Source organism: Ahaetulla prasina, chromosome 5 (assembly GCF_028640845.1).
Source record: "Ahaetulla prasina isolate Xishuangbanna chromosome 5, ASM2864084v1, whole genome shotgun sequence".
NCBI classification, from domain to species: domain Eukaryota; kingdom Metazoa; phylum Chordata; class Lepidosauria; order Squamata; family Colubridae; genus Ahaetulla; species Ahaetulla prasina.
The window spans coordinates 2,075,448-2,096,846 of NC_080543.1; the positions used below are offsets into that span (position 1 = coordinate 2,075,448).

At 45.8% G+C, this 21,399-nt stretch overlaps 1 protein-coding gene across 1 annotated transcript in view; it reads right to left on the bottom strand.

The window, feature by feature from the left end:
• Positions 1-21,399, bottom strand: part of LOC131199358 (maestro heat-like repeat-containing protein family member 7) — a 61,709-nt gene that overhangs the window by 22,795 nt on the left and 17,515 nt on the right. Inside the window, exons 8-20 of the mRNA XM_058185063.1 lie at positions 21,249-21,353; positions 19,865-20,000; positions 18,137-18,252; positions 17,307-17,459; positions 16,784-16,944; positions 14,020-14,149; positions 11,045-11,220; positions 8,951-9,088; positions 7,471-7,585; positions 6,047-6,187; positions 5,106-5,270; positions 2,421-2,576; positions 1,104-1,272 (exon numbers count right to left, since the gene is read on the bottom strand). Of these exons, the coding sequence (XP_058041046.1) occupies positions 1,104-1,272; positions 2,421-2,576; positions 5,106-5,270; positions 6,047-6,187; positions 7,471-7,585; positions 8,951-9,088; positions 11,045-11,220; positions 14,020-14,149; positions 16,784-16,944; positions 17,307-17,459; positions 18,137-18,252; positions 19,865-20,000; positions 21,249-21,353 (1,861 nt within the window). The remainder of the gene's footprint in view (positions 1-1,103; positions 1,273-2,420; positions 2,577-5,105; positions 5,271-6,046; positions 6,188-7,470; positions 7,586-8,950; positions 9,089-11,044; positions 11,221-14,019; positions 14,150-16,783; positions 16,945-17,306; positions 17,460-18,136; positions 18,253-19,864; positions 20,001-21,248; positions 21,354-21,399) is intronic.

Below are 21,399 nucleotides of genomic sequence, written 5' to 3' on the forward strand. Positions count from 1 at the left end.
CTTCGTCAAACGTCGCCAAGACACTTCCAATTTTACACGGAGAAAACCCAACAACCAAAGACCTATATACAAACACCGTGAAAACCTCAGAAAACATATATATATATATATATATTTGTTTTCTGAGGCAGCGTCTTGTTGATTTTCTCCAGCGTAAGACCATCTGGCGACATTCGGCATTCGTCTTCAGCTTCAGCCGCTTCTGGGAGCAATGAAGCTCTGACTGAAGCCTGAAGATGACGAATGAGACTTCGTCAAACGCCAAGACACTTCCAATTTTACGCGGAGAAAACCGAATAACCAAAGACCTACATATATATATATATATATATATATATATATATATATATATATATATATAAAACCCGAATAACCAAAGACATATATATATATATATATATATATATATATATATATATATATATATATATATATATATATATATATATAAAATTATGCATCAACTATATTAATTGGATATAACGAAGGAAAACAATAGGACAGGAACGGTAGGCACTTTTGTGCTCTTATGCACGCCTTTATAGTCCTCTCAGGAATGGGGTGAGGTCAATAGTAGACAGCTTTTGGTTGAAGATTTTGGGATTTTGAGTAGAGACTATGGAGTCAGGTAATGATTATAATAATAATAATAATAATAATAATAATAATAATAATAATAATAATAATAATGATAATGATGATAATGATAATAATAATAATAAAAAGTAATAAGTAAAATAATAATAATAATAATAATAATAATAATAATAATAATAATCATAATAAAAAATAATGTTATTTCAGACAAGGGACTGCCTAGTTTCTTCTTAAAAGCCTCCGGTGTTAGAACGCCCACAACTTCTGGAGGGAGGATATTTGTGTTTTCAGCAAGATTAAAATTAAAAATAAAAATGGAATGGATAAAAGTTTATTTGCTTAATGGCCACTTGATTCGCTTAGTTCAGAGTCTTCAAAGTTGGCCGCTTTAAGACTTGTGGACTTCAACTCCCAGAATTCTCCAGCCAGCATAGCTATGCTGGCTGGAGAATTCTGGGAGTTGAAGTCCACAAGTCTTAAAGCGGCCAACTTTGAAGACCTCTGACTCAGTTGATTCACATAAGATCCTGCAAAGGACGAAGTGTAACTCACAATTTGACGGCAGAGGCTCTCTGGGATCAGCGGGTGATCGTGCCAGGCTTTCTTGCTGCTGATCTTCTTCGGAAGGGACCAACCCAGAAACCGGAAGCATCTGAGAAGGGCTTCCTGGCAACTCTGCGGGAACAGGGACAAAATGCCAGCTGCAATTCCAAAGGGACGGGCATGGCTTTTTCGAGCACATTCATGTTCACATTCACCCTTCTTTCCTTCCTCCCTTTTAAAAATACAGCCACCGCTGAGCCCAAGAGTCCCGTTGCTAAGCAAGACAGTTGTCAAGAGAGTTTTCTCCCCATATTACGACCTTCCTCGCCACACGGTCGTTAAGTGAATCACTGCCGTTGTTAAGTGAGTCACACGGCCGTTAAGTGAATCTGGCTCCCCCCTGTAGACTTTGCTCATAAGAGGGGGATCATAAGACCCCAGGAGGACATTGCAACCGTCGTAAATAGAAGTAAATTTTGATTACGTGACCATGTGGAGAGGCTGCAGCGGCCGTAAGTGTGAAAAACGGTCGTAAGTCCCCTTTTTCAGCGCCGTTGTAACTTTGAACCCTCAGTAAACGAACAGTTGTAAGTCAAGGACTGTCTTAAATAAAGGGCAATGGAGAGGCCATGCGTGGCAAACTCAGTTAGATTCTGAAGCATCGTGTATTTCCCAGCCTGCTTTAGATGCCTTTAGGAGGGAGAAGGAATGGGCTCCTTGAAGATCCTCCATCCTCCCCCCCCACCCCCCCACCCCCGTCAAAAAAATGGGGTGAATTTTGCACAGGGCAGCTGACAAATTACTTCTTTTCATTAATTTAAACATGAATAACAGAAAACAGAAGAGATAAAAGAATAACAAGAATTGGGAGGGGAAACTTAGAGGTCATCTAGTCCAACCCCCCCCCCCCGGCTCAAGGAGGAGACTCTATACCGTTTTGGACAAGTGACTGTCCAGTCTCTTCTTAAAAGCCTCCAGTGTTGGAGCACCCACAACTTCTGGTGGCAAGCCGTTCCACTGGTTAAATGTCCTCCCTGTTAGGAAGTTTCTCCTTAATTCCAGGTTGCTTCTCTCCTGGATGAGTTTCCATCCGTTGCTTCTTGTCCTGCCTTCTGGTCCTTTGGATCATAGGTTGAGCCCCCGCCCCCCACTCTTCTTTGGGGCAACCCCTCAAACATTGGAACGCTGCTATGATGTCACCTCCTAGTCCTTCTTTTCCTTCAACTAGACATACCCAATTCCTGCAACCTTCACCAACTCAATTCCTGAACTTGACTCACCTTCGCGACATCCGGTTCCTCGTCTTGCAGGTGAAGCAACAGGGGGACCAGGCTTTGATTGACCTGCTCCTGGATGAGATACTTCTCCTTCTTCTTCACCAAACTGGGCAGCTCGGCAAAGAGAACGATGGCGCAGCTGCGCACTTTAGCTTCTGCCTGCGAAGGACAAGCGGCAGCAACATGGACGGTTGGGAACTTGGGATGTGGTGGTGTTTGGCTTAACTTGCACCATAATCTGGTCTGCAGCACTCAACCAGAGAAACTTACTATCCTCATAGCAACAGCCACACTAGACTCTTTCGCTGTTGTCCCAACCAGCAAATAACAACTAACATCCTTTAGGGCAGGGGTCTCCAACCTTGGTCCCTTTAAGACTTGGGGACTTCAACTCCCAGGATTCCCAGATTTTAAGACCCGTGGTCTTCATTTCCCATGCTGGCTGAGGAATTCTGGGAGTTGAAGTCCACAAGTCTTACAGTGGCCAAATTTGGAGACCTCTTCTTTAAAGGTGTATGTAGAAAGTTAGCACCCACCCCTTCCTAATATTTTAGGAAATATTAAAAAGGCAGAATATTATATTTCCCGAAAGGGAGAAATGTGCTCTTGGAGACAAAAAGCGGCCCTCACTTTTCTTAATACCCTTCAGCAGATGTCCGCACTTAAGAGAGAAAGAGATAGATAGCTCTATTCATAAGCAAATACCCCCACCCAAAGGTGTTGCCAATCCAACAAAGGTAGGATTAGCCCTCAGCCATAATAGGAATTGCCCAAAGCCCCTTTATTGCATCACTCTTAGAAACCTCAACCTGGGAGCTCAGACAACCTACAAAGCCAGCTATAACCCCTACATGGCCCCATGGGAGTCTGACAACAGCCAATAGAACATGTGTTCTTGCACAGGAACAGGAAGCTCAAGTGCAAAATCCGAGAGAAGGTATATTGCTTCAATCCATGCTGTAGCTGGGTTTTATTGTGGTTTGCTGGCCCGTGTCTCCTTTTCTAGGACTAGTTTGGGAGAGGAGACCAAGAGACCCAGCCACAGGAGAAGACTTCAGAGCAAGGGTCTCCAACCTTGGTCCCTTTAAGACTTGTGGACTTCAACTCCCAGAGTTCCTCAGCCAGCTTTGCTGGCTGAGGGACTCTGGGAGTTGAAGTCCACAAGTTTTAAAGGGACCAAGTTTGGAGACCCCTTCTTCAGAGGAAAGAGGATCCAAGGAACACAAAAGTGGGAAGAGGACAATGTTTTTCAACCTTGACTGCTTTAAGATGGGTGGACTTCAACTCCCAGAATTTAAGACTTGTGGACTTCAACTCCCAGAACTCTCCAGCCAACATGGCTGGCTGAGGAATTCTGGGAGTTGAAGTCCACAAGTCTTAAAAGTTGCCGAGGTTGGAGACCTTTAAGGAAAGCGGTTGCACTTGTTACAGATGTTATGTCTACCTTACATGCAGCTCTATCACTGTAGTTGTTTCCTGTATCACATTGCCACTCTAGGATTCATCTCCATTGTTCCTGTGATGCATTTCCTGATCCTACCTACTCTCTAGGAAAAGGGTTTCTGCACAGCGATGGCTTGTAGTGTGTGCTTACTTACTCTACATGAAACGGCGCCAGTGGTGGGTTGCTACCGGTTCGAACAGGTTCGGGCGAACCGGTAGCGGCGGTGGTAGGAAGCTCCACCCACCCGCCCGGACACTCCTGCACATACACAGAAGTGTCGCACGCGGACACGAGCAAACCAGTAGCAAATTAAATTGAAACCCACTACTGAAGAGCGCCCATCCCAATTTCTGCCCAATGTTCTTCAGCAGATGGTTGAGAATCTGCCCTGGTTCTAAACATTGCTTCAATCCATTGTGCAGCTGGGTCTTACGACGGTTTGTTGACCCGTGTCTGCTTTACCAGGGTTAGTGGGGGAGATGGGTTTAAGGAGACCCAATCACAGGAGGAGACTTCAGAGGAAAGAGGACCCAAGGAGCCATAAAACCGGGAAGAGGACAGTGTTTTTCAACCTTGGTCCCTTTAAGATGGGTGGACTCCAACTCCCAGAGTTCCCCAGCCAGCAAAACTGGAATTAAGGAGAAACTTCCTGACAGTGAGGACAATTAACCAGTGGAACAGCTTGCCACCAGAAGTTGTAGGAGCTTCATCACTGGAGGTTTTTAAGAAGAGACTGGACAGCCATCTGTCAGAAATGATCTAGGGCAGGGATGGCGAACCTTTTCGGCACTGAGTGGCCAAACTGGCACGCCCATGCAAGCACGTTGGAGCGGCGGAAACCCAAAGACCAGCTGGCCAGCGTGCACATGCCTGATTTTTGGCCATTTTTGGTTGTTTTCTGGGCTCTTTTGGGGCCATTTTTGGGCCATTTTGGGAACGTTTTTGAGGCCATTTTCTGTGACATTTTTGGCCCAGAAAATGCGCCAGAAAGCAGAAGAGCAGCTGGTGGCAGCGTAGATGCCTACAGAGAGGGCTCTGGGTGCGACCTCTGGCACGTGTGCCTTAGGTTCATCATCATGGGTCTAGGATCTCCTGCTTGAGCAGAGGGTTGGACTGGAAGACCTCCAAGGTCCCTTCCAGCTCTATTCTGATTGACTGAGTCGAAGTCCACCCGTCTTAAAGTGGTGAAGGCTGAGAAACACAGGAAGGAGGTCTTGAGAATCCACCCGGGTGGAGGATCTTACCGCGCTAAACAACGGAAGGAGCTTCTCTGCCAGAGTCACAACGTCGCTTCTCTGCATGAACCTCAGCACGTTTTGGAGGGCGGTGACGGCTTCCAAGATGACGCCGTTGTCCGTTTCTTCCAGACTTCCCAAGAGGGTGGGCATCAAGACTTTGACTTCCTCCACCTGCAAACAGGAAGCACTGACCATCGTCCGTGCCTTATTGGTTGATCTATCTATCTATCTATCTATCTATCTATCTATCTATCTATCTATCTATCTATCTATCTATCTATCACATTTTCTCTCAATCCACCCATCTCTCTCCCTTTAATCTGACTGATTAAATTCCTCAATGCCATGCAACACATAAATAACTTAGCTAGCCCTGGATGGACATAGTCCTCAATTTACGACCGCAAGTCTGCGCCAGGTTTCTGTTGCTAGTCAGGACCCTTTGTGACGCGAGTTTTGACCCATTTTACGACTTCTCTTGCCGCAGTTGCTAACTGAATCAGCTGCAAGTGTTAGGTAGTCACACGATTGTGAAGCTTCCCCATTGGGTTTGCTTGACGGTCGCAGAAGGGCATCACATGACCCCGGGAGACTGCAACCGTCATAAATATGAGTCAGTTGCCAAATGTCTCAAGTGTTTGGACTATGGGGATGCTGCGATGTTCGTAAGTGTGAGAACAGGTCATAAGTCCCCCTTTTTTTTAACTTTGTTAGGCAGATGTTGGAGTTGGGTTTGCTAGGAGAAACATCTCAAGATCTTCTCAACATCTCAACTTTTTTGATGTCCTTTCTCAAGCCCTCCCTGGCACCTACACCTACAGTGAAGACCAACTTGTGAATGTGGACAGGTCTCTCTTGTGCAAAGACCAGGTCGGGTCCATAAACTGGAGTCCAAGACCCCTCCCAACAATTGGGGGTCGCTTCCCAGCCTATGACTGCCTCCTCACCTTGTCTGGATGGATGGCCAGGATGCCAAGGGCTCTCACGGCAAGAGACCGAATATCTGCACTGGGGTTTTGGATCCATTCTTCAAGGCTCTCAAAGATCTGTTCTGAGGGGAACTGATCGATGTCTTGGTAGTGAAGAAGCTGAGGATCAAGATGAAGGATCCATCATGAAGGGGGGAGAGAAAGAAGGGGAGAGAAAGAGGATCAAGTTTCTCTGGAAAAGAGTGACTTGAGGATGGAGCACATTCATAATTGTCAATAGAAGAGAGACGTCTTCACATGGTCCGAATTTATTTTGGTAGTCTCCCATGGAAGAACATCTTCTCAAAGCCATGATACCACAAAAACAAACTGTCCTTTTGACTTTCAAGGATGAAATCAAGGAAGGACAGAGTTGGGTTTGAGTGAGGGAGATGGAAAATCAGAGCAAGGAGAAGAAAATGCCAGAAGAGTATAACATACAGACATGATCTGGAGATCTTTTCTCATCCCTCTAGAGCAGGGGTCTTGCAAACTTGGCTCTTTTAAGACTTATGGACTTCAACTCTGGGAGTTGAAATCCACATGTCTTAAAAGAGCCAAGTTTGCAGACCCCTGCTCTAGACTACGGTCTCCAAACTTGGCAACTTGAAGTCTTGTGGACTTCAACTCCTAGAATTCCAGCAGTTTGAAGTCCACAAGTCTTCAACTTGCCAGGTTTTGGAGACGCATGTTCTAGACCTAAACAAGGTCACCAATGCAATGGAAGGATTGGACGTTCTCCACCATTCTCCATCGGTCCAGAGTGACAGATGGCGGAAGTGACTGGAAGTCAGATAAATTGGGAAATTGCCAGAAAAAAAATTCACAGGAAGAGAACAGAGGAACCAAGAAACCAGAGTTGTCTCCTTCTGTAAGGGTCGTGAGAATAACCTTGAGGAAGAGCTGTAGCCCAGGCGACATTTGGATAAGAGAAATCTGACCCCAAAACAGAAAGGTAATTTGAGGAAGTGCCTCAGATATGACTATCCTTAATTCTTGGGATACGGGCAGGGAGGGGAAAGACACATTCAAGGTTACAGCATTGATGTCAAGAGACATTCTTTATCTTAATCCCAGAATTCTCAGCAACAACCATGTTGACTGGGGATTTCTGGGAGCTGAAGTCCACACACCTGGGGGTGCCCAAGATTGAGAAACTGAGGTAAATAATGTAGGTTTTTCAATATTAAATTCTTTGCCCATTTTAATTCTTGCCAGGTAATATTTTCCAATGTTTGCTGACGTTTAGTAAATAAGCATTAAGCTTATTTTTGCTAACTTGAATTGAATGATCTGCGTATTTGTCCTTATCTGAATAGCGGGGTTGATTGTGAGGATGTCTATGTTGGGTGCAAAGTAAACTATAAACCACACGCACCTGATTTTTCCCACACGCTTCTTACCTCGACAAAGACGGCGATGATTGTCGGCTTGTGTGTTTCACTGTTTTTGCTGAGGACAGAAAATAGCAAATCCAGGACCCTGATAATCTCAGGGCAGCAAAAATGCAGCATGGCTCTGAAAAATACAGAAGGACATCATTGCCACCCTGGAAGAAAAATGCATATTTATGCTTGTTCTCTAGCGCATTTTCTCCTGAATCTGTGCAGGTAGTTCTCTGACTGACCCTCATGCAAGAAATCCCTCAGACTCAACTTCCTCCAAAAGGTTCTGCTATTGTAATGGTCAATGAGACTGTACTTGAGAGACAGGAGGAGGAGGAGGAGGAGGAAGCCATTAATTTTTCTTTTGTTCAAGAATGAAAGAAAACTCACCAGGTGGCTTTTCAAATTTGTCTTTCCGAAGATCTCTAAAAGCCTCAAGATAGTTAAATAAGCAATTTCTGAAATTGATTACTGGCATTACAACCACAATTGAACCCAAAACTTCTGTTGCCAAATGAGACCGTCATTAAGTGATGTTTGTCCCATTTTACAACCGCCCTTGCCACAGTTGTTAAGTGAATCACTGCCCTTGTTAAATAGGTAACACGCTAGTTCAGGGAATCTGGCTTCCCCATTGACCTTGCTGGCCAGAAGATTGCAAAAGGTGGTGACATGAGCTCAGGGCATTGCAACCGTCATAAATATGAATCAGTTGCCCAGTGTCTGAATTTTCATCACGTGGTCACAGGGGTGCTGCAACAGTCATAAGTACGAAAAATGGTTATCCGTCACTTTTTTCAGTGCTGTTGTAACTTTAAACAGTCACTAAATGGACGGTTGTAAGTGGAGAACTACCTGTGTTGATCTACCAACATTTGTATGCTTTCGAACTGCTAGGAGGGCAGGAGGTGAGCTGAGGATGGGAGCTCACCCATCTCATCACACTCAGGTCTTGAACTTGGGCTGCTGGCTGTCAGGGTTCCAAGGAACACCCCCAACGAAAGAAAGCTCTGAGGCTTGAGGTTCCTCAAAGTTCCAATTTATTAGAGATGTCATGTTGGCACAGCTGGGAAAACCCGAAACTGAAAGCTTCCAGGTTTTCCACAGCTAGTGGACAGTTCACAGCCCTGCCCCACACCCACAAGTTCATCACATTGTCCAATGTTCACACTCAATTGGAAATAATCTTCAGGCAGTCTCCATCAGACGCAGGATGTCCTTGAAAACGGAATGTTTTTATGACTAACTTTCTACCGCTCCAACAACAATCCCCCTCCCAACTTCCCCAGCTAAAATATGTGGCAGTTAAGAAGCAAAAAGAGAATTGTCTTCCAAAACTGACACTGGCTTTCCAACTGACGAGCCCAGCGTCTTAACCGCTGAGCCACAGTGTCGCCCCACCAGACGAAAGGGTAATGGCGATTTCCACCTTCTAAACTGAAGACTCACAGGTGAACGGTGCCTCCTTGGCTATCTGTGTTCTCTGCGGCAAACTCACCTGGCCAGGAGGGCGCTGCCCTTCAGGAGTTCCCTGCTGCATTGTAGCATCGACCATCCCCGCGTCTTCTCCATGAACGTCACCTCGTACCGACATCCAATCCGTATGAGGAGCATCTTGATGGCCTCCACGGCAAAACTGAAGAGGGGAGAGGAGGACTCGCTCAGGCCTATTGCTCCTTGGTCTTCCTTATCCAGGTAGTCCTCGACTTACAACCATTTTCATTTAGTGACCGTTCGGAGTTACAACGGCACTGAAAAAAGTGACTCACCCTTATGACCGTTGCAGCAGCCTTGTGGCCGTGTGATTTATATTCAGATGCTTGGCCACTGACTCACATTTATGACGGTCGCAGCGTCCCTGGGGTTATAATGAACCCCTTTTGCGACCCCCTGACGAGCAAAGTCAACGGGGAAGCCAGATTCACGTAATAACCATGTTACTAACTTAATGACTTCAGTGATTCACTTAACAAACGTGGCAAGAAAAATTGTAAAATGGGGCCAAATTTACTTCAGAAATTTCTCACATAGCAACATAAATTTTGGGGTCAGTTGTGGTCGTAAGTTGAGGACTACTTGTATAGGCAGTCCTCGGCTTACGACCGCAATGGTGCCCAAAATTTCCATTGCTAAGGAGAGAGACAGTTATTCATTGAGTTTTGGCCCATTTTAAGATCATTCTGGCCCGAGTTGCTAAGTGGATCACTGCAGTTTTTAAACTAATTACATGGTTGTTAAGTGAATCTGGATTCCCCGTAGACTGTGCTTGTCAGAAGGTCGCAACCGTCTGCGACCGTCATAAACATGAGTCAGTTGCCAAACATCTAAATTTTGATCCCATCTGCACAGGGCCATTGCAATGGCCATAAGTGTGAAAAATGTTCCTAAGTCACTTTTTTCCTGGTACTGTTGTAACGTGGAACGGCCATTACACGAACGGCTGTAATTCGAGGACTAGCTGTAATGCCAAAAAGGTGGGAGGATGGGGAGATGACGAGGTTTTCCTATGAAAATTTGAAATTTTGGGCTTAGACAACATAGAACTACGCCGCCTTCATTTTGATCTAACTGTAGTACATAAAATTATCTACCACAATGTCCTACCTGTCAATGACTACTTCAACTTCAACCACAGCAATACACGAGCACACAATAGATACAAACTCAAGGTAAACCGCTCCAAACTCAATTGCAGAAAATATGACTTCAGCAACAGAGTGGTCAATGCCTGGAATGCACTACCTGATTCTGTGGTTTCTTCCTCAAACCCCCAAAACTTTAAGCTTAGACTGTCTACTGTTGACCTCACCCCATTCCTAAGAGGTCTGTAAGGGGCGTGCATAAGCGCACCTGCGTGCCTATTGTCCCTGTCCTATTGTTCCCTTTAATTGTATTCATTTGATTTATTCAATTCATGCTTATACTTATATATTATCTAATAGAATAGAATAGAATTTTTTATTGGCCAAGTGTGATTGGATACACAAGGAATTTGTCTTGGTGCATATGCTCTCAGTGTACATAAAAGAAAAGATAGGTTCATCAAGGTACAACATTTACAACACAAATGATGGTCAATATATCAATATAAATCATAAGGATTGCCAGCAACAAGTTATTTGTCATACAGTCATAAATGGAAAGAGATTGGTGATGGGAACGATGAGAAGATTAATAGTAGTGCAGATTCAGTAAATAGTCTGACAGTGTTGAGGGAATTATTTGTTTAGCAGAGTGATGGCGTTCGGGAAAAAACTGTTCTTGTGTCTAGTTGTTCTGGTGTGCAGTGCTCTATAGCGTCGTTTTGAGGGTAGGAGTTGAAACAGTTTATGTCCAGGATGCGAGGGATCTGCAAATATTTTCACGGCCCTCTTCTTGATTCGTGCAGTATACAGGTCCTCAATGAAAGGCAGGTTGGCAGCAATTATTTTTTCTGCAGTTCTAATTATCCTCTGAAGTCTGTGTTTTTCTTGTTGGGTTGCAGAACCGAACCAGACAGTTATAGAGGTGCAAATGACAGACTCAGTAATGCCTCTGTAGAACGTAATACGTACTCGACAAATAAAAAATAAATAAATAAAATAAGCTGCACCTGACTTGACCTTTGACCTGTCCGCACTGCTGGAGGAAGTCCTCATCTGGCAGGGAGTCCCTCTGGCTGCTGAAATGAAGCTCCACAAGAAAGGTCATCAGAAGCTCTGGAAAAAGGCCTTGGATGGTGTCCCTGGACTCCAGGACGGAGATGACCTCGTAGAGAGCTTGGGTCAACTGCGGGGGGAATGAGGGGTGGGGGGCGGGAAGAAGGAAAGGGGTGGAGGGGACTTTGAGAGCAAGGTCCAGTCTACCTTTGCAGGGCAATCCGAACTGAGCCACTCAGAATAGAACTGGAAGGGACTGTCATGTCCCAGCATATAACTTCTATATACTGCCCTTGCTCTCTAGCCCCATCTACTGGCTAGCGGGACAAATATGCCCCAACATACAAACTTTATATGCTATTGTTGCTCTCTTGCTTCATCTAGTGGCCAGAGAGGGAAATAGCAAGTAAATTCTTTGACGCTGACCCAACCCGTTTTATCCATTAGCCCTCACTCTCAAACCAAGTGCTCCCCTGGGAAGCCAGGCTCCATTTTCCTTTAGCATTTGGAGAAGGCAGAAGCACAAAGAAGAATCCATCTTAATCTGTGGCATATGGTCATCCAAGGACAAACCCACATCCCCCCCCATAGCATATCGCTGGTGAGATTTAGATTGCTTGTATTTATTCATTGTTATGTTCGGCAGTAGCTCAATACTAATATAATATAATATAACAACAGAGTTGGAAGGAACCTTGGAGGCCTTCTAGTCCAACCCCCTGCCCAGGCAAGAAATCCTACACCATCTCAGTCAGATGGTTATCCAACATTTTCTTAAAAATTTCCAGTGTTGGAGCATTCACAACTTCTGCAGGCAAGTCGTTCCACTGATTAATTGTTCTAACTGTCAGGAAATTCCTCCTTAGTTCTAAGTTGCTTCTCTCCTTGATCAGTTTCCACCCATTGCTTCTTGTTCTACCCTCAGGTGCTTTGGAGAACAGCCCGACTCCCTCTTCTTTGTGGCAACCCCTGAGATATTGGAACATTGCTATCATGTCTCCCGTAGTCCTTCTTTTCATTAAACTAGGCATACTGTGTTCCTGCAACCGTTCTTCATATGTTTTAGCCTCCAGTCCCCTAATCATCTTTGTTGCTCTTCTCTGCACTCTTTCTAGAGTCTCAGCATCCTTTTTACTACCTATCTTGTATTTGGTTTTCATTGCATGTATCCCTATTTTCCCCAGTTTGACCATATCCTGTTCTTTCAATAAGGCATCCAGATCTACGTGCACGGTCTCTTTTATTGGAGGACAGGTGGGTTTAGCTGCATGTCAAACTGCCCACAGACTAACTAATGTGTAGTGAGGACAGAACAGGGACCTTGGAGGTCTTCTAGTCCAGCCCATGGTCAAGCAGATGGCTCGACTAGAGGTGCAAGCAGCTGCCCCTTCTTCTTGAATTGAATTGAACGGAATTGAATACTTTATTCGGCCAAGGGTGATTAAACACAGAAGGAATTTGTCCCCTCAGTGTGTGTGCAAAGCAACAAGTCAACCTATTCTCCAAAGCATCAGAAGGCAACGGTTGGAAACTCACCAAGGAGAAAAGCAACTTGGAATTAAGGAGAAATTTCCTAACAGTGAGGACAATCAACCAGTAGATCCTTCCAGAAGTTGTGGGTGCTCCAATATTGGAGGTTTTAGAGAAGACACTGGATAGCTATTTGTTGGAAATGGTATAGGACTAGAAGACCTCCAAGGTTCCTTCCAACTCTATATTCTGTCAATTAAAATAATTATCATAATTCCAAAATAATTCAAAATAAAGCGGGGATTAAGGGAGATAATAAGGATAAATAATTGACCCCCCCTCTTCTTTGGGGCAACCTCTCAAATACTGGAAGACTGGTATCCTGTCAGCCCAAGTCCTTCTTTTCATTAAACTAAATATTTCCAATCCAGCAATCGTTCTTTGTATGTTTTAGCCTCCTAACCCTCTTTGTTGCTCTTCTCTGCAAAGTCTCCACATCTTTTTTACATCGTGGTGACCAAAACTGGACGTAGTATTCCAAGCGTGGTCCTATCGAGGCCTTACAAAGTGACATTTACGCGTCGCGTGATCTTGAATCTATCCCTCTGTTAATGCAGACTAGGATGGCGTTGGCTTTTTGGGCTGCTGCTGCTGCACCCTGGCCACTCCTGTTCAAAGGGTTGTCCACGAGTAGTAGAAAGGGAGAACAAGTCAAAGGTCGGCCGACCATTTCTGTGACCCTGGATTTGGCCAAAATAAGTCCAACTGATGGACTCTTCTCAATGAAACCAGGACTTAGACCTGAGCCGTCTCTGAAAGGAAAGCAAGTGTTGTGACTCGTCCTCCCTCCTCTCCTCAGCCGGGCCCCTCCCGTCTCCAACTGGGCCTGTTATCAGACTCCGAGTCTGATAATGAAGATGAACGGCCCGTCATGCCTCCAGCCCCCAGCCCTGGGCCCACGAGTGGGAGGACAAGCCTGATAAACCTCACTCATACAGCGTGTGTTCCTTTGGCTCAGCCGTCAGAGCAGGACGTCAGCCAGGTGCTGGAATTACTAGGCCCTACTCCCTGTGACCCCTTCCTTTCCCAGAAGCTGCCAACAGATCCAGCTGAAGACAATTCAGCATGGGAGGACCCTCGCTTCTGGAGATCTGAGAGGCGACGCCAGCAGAAGGAGGGGTGGGGCAGGCCTGGATAAATGCTGAGTCACGGAGCCACACCCCACAGCCTATATAAAGGACCTGCTTTTGGCATTCCAATCTTGAGTCAAGCAAAGTCTTATCGAGTTTGCTGATAGCAGACCCTATTGCTGAAGTCACAACTTGGACTCCTGCCTGCCCTGATAAACCTCGAAGGAACTTGGCAAGCTGCAGAGGCTTCGTTGCCAAGTTGGTCACGGACTTCCTTGACTCGTTCGTCGGAGTGGGGGGTGGGAACACGACAGTAAGGTCCAACTCACAGAGATGGATAGAGAAGGTGGTTGCAGCTCCATCTTATGTTGGCTCTGCAGCCTGGTAAGCAAGTTCTCCAGAAGTTGTTCTTCAATCATTTCCTCAGCCGAAAGAGAGCGCCACAGCTCAGATGGACTGCTGCAAAATGGGAGGAAGGTTGAAGGAATGGTCAAAGCTGAATGTTGGTTAGAACTTGGTCGGTCTCTCTCTCTCCTTGAGGGTCACATCGCTCACGTCCCTCCCCATAGATGGATGTGACCAAGGAACCTGGGATTTTTTTTAAGCTACTTAAAAAAAATAGCCTATGATGATGAGATAGTTCACACACCATGTTAAGAAAATATTCCGGTTCTCATAAGCATTAGCTATCCGATCTTATAGTGGCTTAGACCTGCATGTTGTATGAACTCAACCCATACATTGTTTTGAAGGACAAGTCGCTTATAATGTTGAATTGAATTGAATTTGGCCAAGTGTGATTAGACACACAAGGAATTTGTCTCCAGTGTACATGCGACATAGCAGAATAATGATAATCTTAATCATAATATTAAGAGGGAGGAATAAAGATGATGATAAGAATGATAAATAATAATACTACAGACATGCATAAATACACATAGACATGAGTCATATAGTAATATAGATATTTAATGTAAGTACTGAATATAATGTCCATATTAAGAAAACTCAACTATGCTGCCCCCCCCAGTAACATGGGTTTAACATGTCTGAAACCAGCAATAACATACTAGTGACTCAAATTACATGTATGGGCCGTGATGGGACATGTACCCCTCTGACTTGGATGGAAACTCATCAAGGAGAGAAGCAACCTGGAATTAAGGAGAAACTTCCTGACAGTGAGGACAATGAACCAGTGGAACAGCTTGCCACCAGAAGTTGTGGGTGCTCCCTCGTTGGAGGCTTTTAAGAAGAGACTGGACAGCCATTTGTCTGAAATGGGATAGGGTCTCCTGCTTGAGCAAAGGGATAGACTAGAACCGTGATGGCAAACCTATGGCATGTGTGCCACAGGTAGCATACGTAGCCATATCAGTGGGCACGCGAGCTCAGCTTGGGCCTTTTGGGCCCACCAAAAGTAGGGAAACAGGCTGTTTCCTGCCTCTGGAGGGCCTGGGGGTGGTGGGGAAGGCCCGTTTTTCTCTCTCACCTGGCTCCTAGATTTAGATTTAGATTTATTAAATTTTTATACCGCCCTTCTCCCGAAGGACTCAGGGTGGTTCACAGCCAAAGTAAAACAACAATTATATACACAATAAAACAATAGTTAAAAAACTTATTAGATATACGGCCGAAATTAAAACCATTTAAAACCATAAAAACCCCATAAAATTTAAATCCAAATATTAAAAACTACTAAAAATTTCTATGCCAGTCCTGCGCGAATAAACAGGTAAGTCTTCAACGCGCGGCGGAAGGTCCGAAGGTCAGGCAGTTGACGAAGTCCTGGGGGAAGTTCATTCCAGAGGGTGGGAGCCCCCACAGAGAAGGCCCTTTCCCTGGGGGCCGCCAGCCGACATTGCTTGGTGGACGGCACCCTGAGGAGTCCCTCTCTGTGCGAGCGCACGGGTGGGTGGGAGGCATTCGGTAGCAGTAGGCGGTCCCGTAAGTACCCCGGCCCTAAGCCATGGAGTGCTTTAAAGGTAGTAACCAAAACCTTGAAGTGTACCCGAAAGACCACAGGTAGCCAGGGCAGCCTGCGCAGGAGTGGTGTTACATGGGAGCCACGAACGGCTCCCTCTATCACCCGCGCAGCTGCATTCTGAACCAACTGGAGCCTCCGGGTGCTCTTCAAGGGGAGCCCCATGTAGAGAGCATTGCAGTAGTCCAGGCGAGAGGTAACAAGAGCATGAGTGACCATGCATAGGGCATCCCGGTCAAGGAAGGGGCGAATCAGGCGAACCTGATAAAAAGCTCTCCTGGAGACGGCCGTCAAATGATCTTCAAAAGACAAAAGACAAGAGCCTCTCTAGGAGTCCCTGGAGGCTGGAGACAGTTCCTGTCCAACTGGAAGTTGGGAAACGAGCTGTTTCCTGCCTCCGGAGGGCCTCCGGGGGGTGGGAAAGGCCATTTTCACCCTCCCCAGACTCATAGAGAGGCTCTGGAGTCTGGTGAGAGAGAAAAATGGGCCTACCGGGCCATCACATGCCAGGAGCTGGGGGGAGCAGAGGGTCCCACACACGAGTGGGGGCAGGGCACATAGAATTATGGGTGTGGGCATGCGTGCGTGCGACCCCTCCCCTGCCCTCCCTCCTGGCACGTGATGGCAAAAAGTTTAGCCATCACTGGATTAGAAGACCTCAAAGGTCCCTTCCAGCTCTATTCTGATTGAAGAATTGATTGCTTGGGTTTGTTAAGGTCATCAAAAGAGATTCTGAGTGGATTGAATCCCAGTCTAATTTTGCTTTCTCCTGATGGGGCCTCCAAATACATCCAACCCACAACTCCTGAATGCCATGGGCTGGGAATTATGGGAATTATGATAACCGTACATCTGAAGGAGGCCAACCCTTATGCTTGTTTCTCAACCTTAGCAATTTCCAGGTGCGTGGACTTCAACTTCCAGAATTCTCCTCAATGGCCTTATAGGCTGTGGAATTCTGGGAATTGAAGTCCCTCTCCCCCCTGGAAATTGCCATGTTTGGGAAACCCTGGCTTAAGGCCGCAAATGAGGAATAACAGAAGTTGCCATAGAAACACAGCGTTGCTACAGTTTTCGTACTAGGGCTGGAAGGAGGCGTTTGGCACCTGTCTGTTGAGACGGAATGTTCCAGAAGACTTGAGATAACGGTATCTAAGTGCTCGGTCCTGCCTGCCAACAGCCCCACCAACTTCATTAGCAGTCTTCTGGTGCTCGGCCGACGGATCAGGTTCAAACGGCTGCAGATGCCTTCTATAATATCGGGTACCTGAGGGGACAGGAGGACAATGAGGGAGAAAAGTTCAAGAAGGGGCAAAGTTGTCCCTCATGCGAGAAATCACCTGTTCCCTCAAATTCAACTCCCTCCAAAAGGTTCTGCTATTGTAATGGTCAGTGAGACTGTCCTTGAGAGGCAGGAAGAGGAGGAGGAGCAGGAGGAGGAAGTAATTAATTTTTCTTTTGTTCAAGATTGAAGGAAAACTCACTAGGTGGCTTTTCAAATTTGTCCTCCTGAAGATCTCTAAAAGCTTTAGGATAGTTGAATAAGCAAAGGTCCTGGAAATAGGTGCTGTTAGGGGTCTCTAGTGATAGATCCAGGAACTTCCCCAGGCTTTGGAGGGTTTCACTTACCTTTTCCATTTCTGGGCCGCAGGTCCTTGCAATGCTGGCAAGAAGAGACTCCGTAGCTGCCAAAGAGAAATTATTGCAGGCGTCGGTCACTCCATCCAGGACAGTCAGGAGGAAATCTGTCTTCTCTCTGGGGCTGAAGTAGACGCTGAATACCTGGAGAAGGCAGAGCAAGAAGGAGGGCTTTTCCTTTCCTTTCCTTTTGCTTTCCCTGCACTTTCACTTTCACTTTCACTTGCTTTGCTTTCCCTTTCCTTTTCTCTTTCTCTTTCTCTCACTTTCCCTTTTCCTTTCCCTAACCATAACCCTAAACCTTTCTTCTTCCCTTCCCTTTCTTTCATTTTGCTTTCCCTGCACTTTCACTTTCACTTTCACTTTCATTTGCTTTGCTTTGCTTTCCCTTTTCCTAACGGTAACCCTAAACCTTTCTCCTTTCCTTTTGCATTTGCTTTTGTTTTCCCCCACTTTCACTTTTATTTTAGTTTTAGTTTTCAACTATGCTTTCGCTTTCATTTTCACTTTCTTTCCTTTCCCTTTCCCTTTCCCTAACCATAACCCTAAACCTTTCTCCTTCCCTTCCCTTTCCTTTTGCTTTCCCTGCACTTTCACTTTCACTTAATTTTATTTTCATTTGCTTTGCTTTCCTTTTCCCTAACCACAACCCTAAACCTTTCTCCTTTCCTTTCCTTTCATGTTTGCTTTTGTTTTCATTTTCAATTACGCTTTCATTTTCACTTTCTTTCCTTCCTCTTTCTCTTCCCTTCCCTTTCCCTTCCTCTTCTTCCTCTTCCCCTTCCCCCTGCTGGTCACAGTGTGGGCCTCCATTCCTTTACCTCAGCAACTCTAGAAGGATTTTTGAGAAAAACCATCGGATTCCATGTCTCCAGAAATTCCTGGTGCTTCCACTTAATGACGTCGGTGTGGACGTTCTTCTGGTCTAATTTTGCAACTGGAACACAGCAGAATCGAGCGTTATTGATCATGTTTTACCTCTGTGTAACTCTTAGACCTTTCAAAGGAATGGGCTGACTTCACACAACAAAAGGGCCTCTGGTGGCTCAACAGATTAAGTCTGTCTGTTATTAACAGCAGCTGCTTGCAATTACTGCAGGTTCAAGTCCCACCAGGCCCAAGGTTGACTCAGCCTTCCATCCTTTATAAGGTAGGTAAAATGAGGACCCAGATTGTTGGGGGCAATAAGTTGACTTTGTATATAGTATACAAATGGATGAAGACTATTGCTTGACATAGTGTAGGCCACCCTGAGTCTTCGGAGAAGGGCGGGATATAAATGCAAATTAAAAAAAAACACATGAGATGCTGGCCCAGATCCCACAAAGTGATCAACCAGGTTTAGTGTACAGGTAGTCCTTGATTTACAACAGTTAATTTAGTAACTATTCAAAATTACAATGGAACTATAAATAGTGACTTACGACTGTTTTCACATTTACGTCCGCTGCAGCATCCTTGTGGTCACGTGATCAAAATTTGGATGCTTTGCAACTAACTCGTATTTATGACCGTTGCACGTCCCGGGGTCATCCCCGTTTGCGGCCTCTGACAGGCAAAGTCAATGGGGGAGGCAGATTCACATCAACAACCGTGCAACTAATTTAACAGCTGCAGTGATTCACTTAGCAACTGTGGCAAGATAGGCCGTAAAACGGGGCAAAACTCACTTAACAACCGCCTCACTTAACAACCGACATTGCTTTTATTGATTAAGGCGGAGGTGAGGAAGGATGGCCGTGTTATGACCTGTGGACTTCAACTCCCACAATTCCAGAGCCAGCCATGCTCAGAATTCCATGCCGGCTTAGGAATTCTGGGAGTTGAAGTCTACAAGTCATAAAGGGGCCATGGTTCCCCAGCCTTGGATTAGGGCAGTGATGGGAAACCTTTTCGGCGCCAAGTGCCCAAACTGGAATGCATGTGCATGGATGCGCTATGGGTGTGCGCTGGAGTGCTGTGTGTGTGCCAGATGGCCGGGTGGTCTTCAGGTTTCTGTCACATGCATGCACACCAGCCAGCTGGTCTGCGCGCGTGCCAGAGCACCGGAAACCCAAAGATCAGCTGGCTGGCCTGCACATGCCTGTTTTCAGGCCGTTTTCAGGCCATTTCTTTGGGCTGTAAACAGCCCGAAAAATGTCCCCCAAAACACCCTGAAAATGGCCCAAGAAATGGCCCCAAAACTTGCCTGTTTTTTGGGTGTTTTTGGCCATTTTTCAGGTTGTTTTCAGGCCTTTTTTTGGCACTCTGGTGCCCCCGAAGACCAGCTGGCCAGCACGGTAAAAAACAGAAGAGCAGCTGGCGATGGCGTGTGTGCCCACAGAGAGGTCTTTGTGTGCCACCTCTGGCACATGTGCCATTGGTTCGCCATCATGGGATTAGGGGATCCTCACAGATGGAACAAAGGTCCCCTTCACTGGATCTGCATAAAGAGAGGCTAGATCTGTTTGGGATTTAATCTGGACTAAGCTGAGAGGCTGGATTTGATGGTCTCGCCTGCAACCCCTGGGGGATTTTTGTGGACTTCGATTCCCACTTGACCCTCTTACTCTTCTGGCCCAGCACGATGGAGAGGAGAAGGTGGACGCTCTTGGCTGCCTTCGAACAGATCGACTTGATAGGATCACCGCAGCAGATTCCCAGAATGGCTACCAGATGACCAAGGTGGGAGAACTTAGATTTGGTCTAAAGGGGGAGAAATGACCAGAGTTAGAAGCAAGGAGGAGCGATCTCTGATTTTGCACAGTAGCAAGGAATGGGGTGTTGAGAGGCTACCACAAAAAAGAAGGGGTCAACCCAGGGATGAAATGCTCCCGGTTCGGACCGGATTGCCCGATCTGGTAGCGATAGTGGCGTGTGGTTCAGAGAACCGGTAGCAAAAATCCCTGCTCCCCGCCCCCCGGCCATCCATGCCCAGCTGAGCCGTGCGATCATCAAAGCTTTTTTGTTTACTTTTAAAAGCATTTTTTCTTCGGCTGAAAAAATGCTTTTAAAAGTAAAAAAAAAAGCCTCTGATGATCGCGCGGCTCAGCTGGGAATGTCAGAACCCCTTAAAAGCATTTTTTATACAACCTCTTCGGATGAAAAAATGCTTTTAAAAGGCTCCTCTGGCGATCCCAGCTGAGTTGCCTGATCATCAAAGGCTTTTAAAAGCACTTTTTAACAACCTCTTCAGCTGAAGAGGTTGTAGAAAAAATATTTTTAAAAGTTAAAAAAAAAAGTTGGCCACGCCCACCCAGTCACATTACCCCACCAAGCCACGCCCACAGAACCGGTAGTAACAAATTTTACATTTCACCCCGGGTAAACCTATTCCCCAAAGCACCTGAAGACAGGACAAGAAGAAATGGATGGAAACTAATTCAAGGAGAGAAGCAACTTAGAACTAAGGAGAAATTTCCTGACCACAAGAACAATTAGTCAGTGGAACGACTTGCCTGCAGAAGTTGTGAACACTCCAACACTAGAAATTTTTAAGAAAATGTTAGATAACCATCTGTCTGAGATGGTGTAAGGTCTCCTGCTTGAACAAGGGGTTGGACTAAAAGACCTCTAAGCTCCCTTCCAACTTTGTTATTCTATGTGTCTTGAACTGGGATCTACCATTTCTAGCCAGCAGTGTGTTTGGAGCAAAACGGAGCAGATTCGAAAGAGATCCAAATCTTTGCAGAGTTTTGAACTCCCAAAATTCTCCAGTTGGGCCACTTACAGGTGCGTGGACTTCAATTCCCAGAAACCTTAGCAACAACTCTGCTGCCTGGGGAATTGTGGGAGTTGAAGTCCACGCATCGTAAAAGTTGCCAGGTTGAGCGACACTGTCAAACAATACTAAAATGCAATAATAAACCAAACATAATAAACGCATAAAATAAATTAGAAAAGAGTAATCCATATTTTTTCTTTTCTCGTGGTGACAGATTCGTGGCGACTCACATCCAGCTGCAATTTGTTGGCGACAAAATTGAGGAGCGAGGCACTGCTCCAGATGGCTCTCTCACGCAGGTCAGCCTCCGGGGACTGCAGCCAAGGAACCATGAGCTATGTGGGAGTAAGGGAAGGGGAAGAGGAAGAAAAGCAGAGTTTT